Genomic DNA, 5,810 nt, shown 5'->3' with positions numbered 1-5,810 from the left:
TCAATGACATGAGACAAAGTATATGTGAACAGCTGTATGAAAAGTGAATTTACTCTGTAAATCTTCACCCAAATCCTAATAATAATAAAAAAAAAAGAATAAATGCTAAATAAAAGACTAAAATGCTAAAAAAAAAAAAGAGTTGTATGGAATGGCTCAAGAAAAACAAAATTTACTTAAAGAAGATCACTCAGACTCTATGAGTCAGTTAATCTTCTTGAACAAATAAAATGAAAAATGTCTATCTTACATTCTATAGAATTGCCTTGAGCAGTAAAAATTAAGCAAGACAGAAAATTAGGCCAAGAAGTAAGAGCTATCCCCATGTGCAATCTCAGCAGCAGACTTACTTTACTTGGCAGAGCAGCCAACAAGGGAATCTTTTCAAATGGAAGTCGGATTATGTCCCTCCTAGCTCAAAACTCCTAGGACTTGTAAGTCCTAGGAGGTTCTACATGATCCATCTACTCTCTGACCTCATCTCCTAACATCCTCCCTCTCTCACTCTGCTCTAGCCAACTAGCTTCCTTGCCATCCCTCAAATATGTCCAGTATGCATCGGACTTAGGACCTTTGTAGTGGTTTCTTCCTCTGCTTGGAATATTCTTCTTCCATATAGTTACATGGATGGCTCATTCTGCCCTATCCTTCAGATTTCTTCTGCAAGGACATTTAAGCAGTAGGCCCTTCCCCACCCAGCCTGACAGCACCACCCAGCTCCCTGGCACTCACCACCCTTCTTGTTTTCTTTTTTGCCCCCATAGGACAAATAACCAAAAGGAATGCTGGTGGTACAATGATTAAGTGCTCAGCTGGTAACCAAAAGGTTGGCAGTTCACTCCATGGGACAAAGACCTGACAATCCACTCCCTTAAAGATTACATCCTAGAAAACCCTATGGGGCAGTTCTACTCTGTCACCTGTGGTTACTATGAGTTGAAATCAATTCAACAGCACCTAACAACAACTACAATCACCAACTGGCCCATTATATACTTGTCTGTCTGTTTTATGTATTAATTGTCTTCAACATAAGCTTTCAGAGAGCAGGGATGCTGCCTGTTTTATTTACTGCTGTATCCCCAGCAACTAAGGATGGCCTGCAGTCCTTGGTGCAACCTTAAATATTTACCCTCCAGAACAAAATTAAAGCACTCTAGCTTCATCACATTCAGCTAGAAGGGCTAGAAAAGTACATGTATAGTCTCTCCACTTCTTCATTAAAAGCACACAGAAATCTGGTTTAGTAAAGACCCTCCAGAAAGACAAGTCTAACTTTTCTCTACTTTGGATATTCTTTTAGAAACTTGAGAGCCTAGTGTACTACTGAGTTTTAGTCTTCACTGTGTGAAGCAAGGAAGTGATTGCCACTTGTAGGATCTCTAAGAGCCTGAATTGTTAAGGAAAGTCTGCATGCAGGAAAACAGGTACTAAAATTTATTTTGGCATGGAAGTGTCACTTAATGTTTTAAATGGAATGTCCAGACCCACAAATGAATGACTCTACATGTAAAATATAATTAAATTATGCTTTATAGCTGATTTCAATTTTGTCTTGGACCAGAATTTTCCATTCCCTTGATACACTGAATATATTTATTAAAATGTTATTTGAAATTAACATTTTACTTTACTGTTAACTATTAACATATAAGCAAAACTAAGTCTCATTGATGCTTTTTGGTCAATAGGAAATTGACTCTCACATATGAAAGCGATTCTCTGCTGATCCTATATTCCAGCACTGGAAGCTCCTTTATAAACCCACATGCCCACCCCTGGCATGAGGACGAGGGACACCAGCAAGAAGAGGGAGCCCTAACCTGATAGTAGAATCTTTCCAGAAGAAAAAACAACCAAACATGAAGATTTTTCATTTTAAAAATGGTTATATAATTGCCATTCTGAATGTATGTTGTTGTTGTCACTTAATTTCATACAACTTTTTTTTTTCTTGGGTGTTGAATAGGCGAGTCAGGAAGCAAATGCCAGAGATAGCCAGTTCGTATGAAGTAAGTAGCAAAGCTAAATAGAAGCAGCTCTCCCCTCTCCTTATTCATTCTCTCATTCTCTTTCTAAAATTCTGTTAGCACCTTAACCTCTGACAATGGCTCACTGATGGGCAGATGGACATTGAAAGTCTAGTTTTCTGGTCACTGTCAATGAGTTAATGGGGAATAGCCAAGGTAAGAGCATCAAGACCAAGAAATTCTTCAAAACTCACTGGGACCTTCTAAGAAGAAGAAAAATAAGAAAGCACTGAGGAAAAGAGGAACTAAACTTAACTCATAATTTTACAAAATCCTATAGTCCACCCTTTTATAAATTCTAGATTTCAAAATGACTTCTCTCTGTTCCTGACATTCAGAAGGCTACATTCAAGAACATACAAAGAACTTATATGTTATATGTAGTAGCCAGGGGCCAGAACCAACAGTGTTTATCAGAAGTGGTATTCATTGACGTGTGATCTAGCAGAGACCCACAGCACTGTGTGATTAAGCACAAGTTCTGTTTTACTGCATGTTATCCTTAGAATTAACATATAAAAGAAAACCAAACTACTGTCTATTACCTCAGAAAAAGCATAGCTTGAATTTTCTGAAAACAATGCAACTTTCTTAAAAAGCACCCAAGATCTCTAAAGAAACAGATACAGCTTGGGAGTTTCCAAGTCCATCAGTTTAGTGCAGAGCTGCCTCTGTTCACTTCCTTCTGTTTCCTGCCAGACATCCAGACAATAAAAGAATTTGTACAGCTGGAAGAGCAGGAGTAAAAGCCAAAAACAGAGTAAGGATTTCTATGGGAGGCGAGGAGAAGTAAGCAGGCGACATCTGGGGATATTTAAAACTGTGAAACAAATCCTAATTTATTTCTAACTTGTAAAAAACAAACAACAACAACAACAACAAAAAAAAACACATAATGTAGCATGTAAAATGGAGAAAGGAATAATTTTCTTCAGGTCATCTAAGTACAACCCAAGAACTGGGGGAACTCCAACAGTGACAACTGAGGAGGGAAAAAAAGTAATAATAAGGAAAGTATAAGCTACCTTGGTCACAACTCTTGCTTTGTATTTATACACAGCATTGCTGTAGTACATGGCATTGCTGTAACCAGAATTACACCACACTGGAGTCAGAGGCTTATGAAAGTACCTCTGGGGTCAGAGGAGGAACCGCTGGCAAGGAAAAATCCAGTAAGACTTCGGCTGCTCTCTAGTGAGCCAGGTTCCTAATGCCTTTAGTTGGATATCACGCAGTCAGCAAAATCAAGAAATTATGTCTCTGACACTGACTGCTTTTCCAAATCTCTCCAACTTCACTGGAGAATCAGTCTCCAGTGCAAATAAGATTAATCCATTAATAATTCCGTCAGCTCAGTGCTTACCTTGACAAGCTCCCGTGCGGATATTAGGGATGAAGCCACGGCGGCAGGGGTGAGGCTGAGCAGGGCACATCTCACAGGGGTGGCCCCAGGCTCGGCCGACGGTGGCACAGCAGAGCGTTTTTGTGCAGACAATCCCACTGAGCTGTCCCTGGCACATCTGGTTGCTGATCACAGTAAAACATGGGCCTGTCCTATAATCTGAAAATAAAGAACGGAGATTCCATGAAAGTTCAGGAAAGCAAGAAGTGTCATGCAGAGAAACAGCTGTGCCCCATCTTACCTGACTCCAAACTGGGCAATGGACTTCAGGGATAGAATCACACATGACTTACACAGGGTGAAGCCCTGAATATTCTACCTCTGAACCCCATTTTCCTCACCTACAAAATAGGAGTTAAAAATACCAGTTCCTATCCACTGTGAAGATACTTCTGTGAGGATCAGATGAGTCAATGAAAAGCTCTTTACAACTGTCCAGTGCTACACAAATATATCCCTATTTTACTCTTCTTTCATTCCCTCAAAAAAAATGCATTGGGTGCTTAATATGAATCAGCCTGTATGCCTAATGCAGATGCCTCAGATACTAAAAAGACCAAATCCCTGCCCTCACGGAGCTTACAGTCTATTGTAATTTAGGTTAGAGAAAGAAATGAATTTAAAAACTTGCAGTGTGCTAAGTCATAGCATCTTCTTCCTGAAAGTTCCTCAGACAAAAGAGTATGTTACCAGTTTGTTTTGACTGAGTACACCTTACTTTAAAAAAAAAAAAGTACACACACACCACACACACACATGAAACACACTGCTCCCACACAAAAGAAATTTATATTTAATATAAAGAGTGAGGACATTGGTCTGAAATCATTGTTATCCCTGGGCAAAAGTACTACCTCAAATTACATATAAGCAAATCACCTAAAGAAACACTTGATAACATATTGGTTGGTATATTACCTTACATAAAAAATATATATGTAGATATGTGTGTGTGTGGTGTATCTATGTGTTTTATTTCTTATTACAAAAGTAGAGAGTGGGGTAGTGCCTAAGGCAGTTGACTACTAACCAGAAGGCTGGCGGTTCAAACCCACCAGCCACTCCTTGGAAGGAAGATTGGGCAGTCTACTTCTGTAGCGATACTGCCTCAGAAACCCAAGGAGGGGTTACTATGAGTCAGATCCGACTCAATGGCAGTGAGTTTGGTTTTTGTTTTTGTTTTGCAATGTCATGAAACAAAATGTGTATGAACTGTTGGATGGAAAATTAATTTGCTTTGTAAATTTTGACCTAAATCACAATTTTAAAAAGAGAAAGAGACAGAGTATATTATTACACGATTTTGAATTGTGCTGTTTTCTCACTTAACAATGTCAAAAGCATTTTCCCATGTCATTAAATATGATCCTAAAATATTATTTTAATTGCAGCATAATTTCCCATCAAGTAATATCATAACCATAATTCAGTCAATAATTTTCTTACTGTGGGTCACTTGAATTGCTTCCACTTCTTCACTGTAACACACAATGTTCAATTGAGTATTACTGATTAATTTTTTTTGGTAGGATGAGAAATGCTTAATGTCGTGCAGCAGCCACCAAGACTGTATGACTATGCATGTGTTACATCTGAGAGTAGAATGATTACAGCAATATCATCTTTTATTTTTTAAAAAATCAAGAAAACTTTACAGGAAACGAAGGTAATAAGGACGGAAATTTAGGTTTGTTTTTTCCTCTTAGTTTACTGAGACAGACGTAAATGTTTCAATCAGATTCATGTTGGCATGCTAGTCTGTGATAGTTAAGGTTGTGTGTCAACCTGGCTGGGCCTGGTTGAGTGGTTGGGAAGCTGGATGAAGTTGTTCCTATGGTAGGATTGGTAATTAACTCTATGGTGGAATCTACTGGAGCAGCTGAGTACTGTTTTAAGGATATGGTCTGCTTCCAGTGTGTAAGAAGCAACTTTGAGGAAGGTCTCTGGTTTACCGCACACTTGAACCCTGCATGTAGCCACGTCATTGTTCAGCAGACTGCCATGCTCTGCCGACCTTGGGACTTTTTCTGGACTTGAATTATTAGCCTGCCGTGTTGTTTGGTAATATCAGGTTTGTGCATTTTTACTTGTCAACCTTGGGTTTGCCAGTCTCAGCAGCCAGGAGCTGCCTGAGGGAAGAAAAGCCTCCAACTTCAGTGGGCCGGGAGCAGGAGGCAGAGCTGAAGCCCAAGACTGAGGGGCTGTCACCCAGGCCCTAGAGCCTGACACTTTGAACTTGGACTCCAGCCTCCAGAATTGTAAGAGAACAAACTCCTGTTTGTTAAAGCCATTCCAACTGTGGTATTTTTGCTACAGCAGCCCTGTTGTTGTTGTTTGTTAAGTGCCGTCGAGTCGTTTCCGACTCATAGCGACCCCAT

The 5,810-nt window shown here is 39.5% G+C and overlaps 1 protein-coding gene across 1 annotated transcript in view; it reads right to left on the bottom strand.

Moving 5' to 3' along the window:
- The window catches only part of FBN1 (fibrillin 1), a 357,319-nt gene that overhangs the window by 168,786 nt on the left and 182,723 nt on the right, over nucleotides 1–5,810 (bottom strand). Inside the window, exon 7 of the mRNA XM_007935310.1 lies at nucleotides 3,394–3,591. Within this exon, the coding sequence (XP_007933501.1) occupies nucleotides 3,394–3,591 (198 nt within the window). The remainder of the gene's footprint in view (nucleotides 1–3,393; nucleotides 3,592–5,810) is intronic.

The sequence above is a fragment of the Orycteropus afer genome, unplaced genomic scaffold (genome assembly GCF_000298275.1).
Source record: "Orycteropus afer afer isolate SDZICR_OR568_19922 unplaced genomic scaffold, OryAfe1.0 scaffold00026, whole genome shotgun sequence".
NCBI lineage: Eukaryota > Metazoa > Chordata > Mammalia > Tubulidentata > Orycteropodidae > Orycteropus > Orycteropus afer.
The sequence above is the reverse complement of the archived record's forward strand: the minus strand, read 5'-3'. Positions and strand labels throughout refer to the sequence as shown.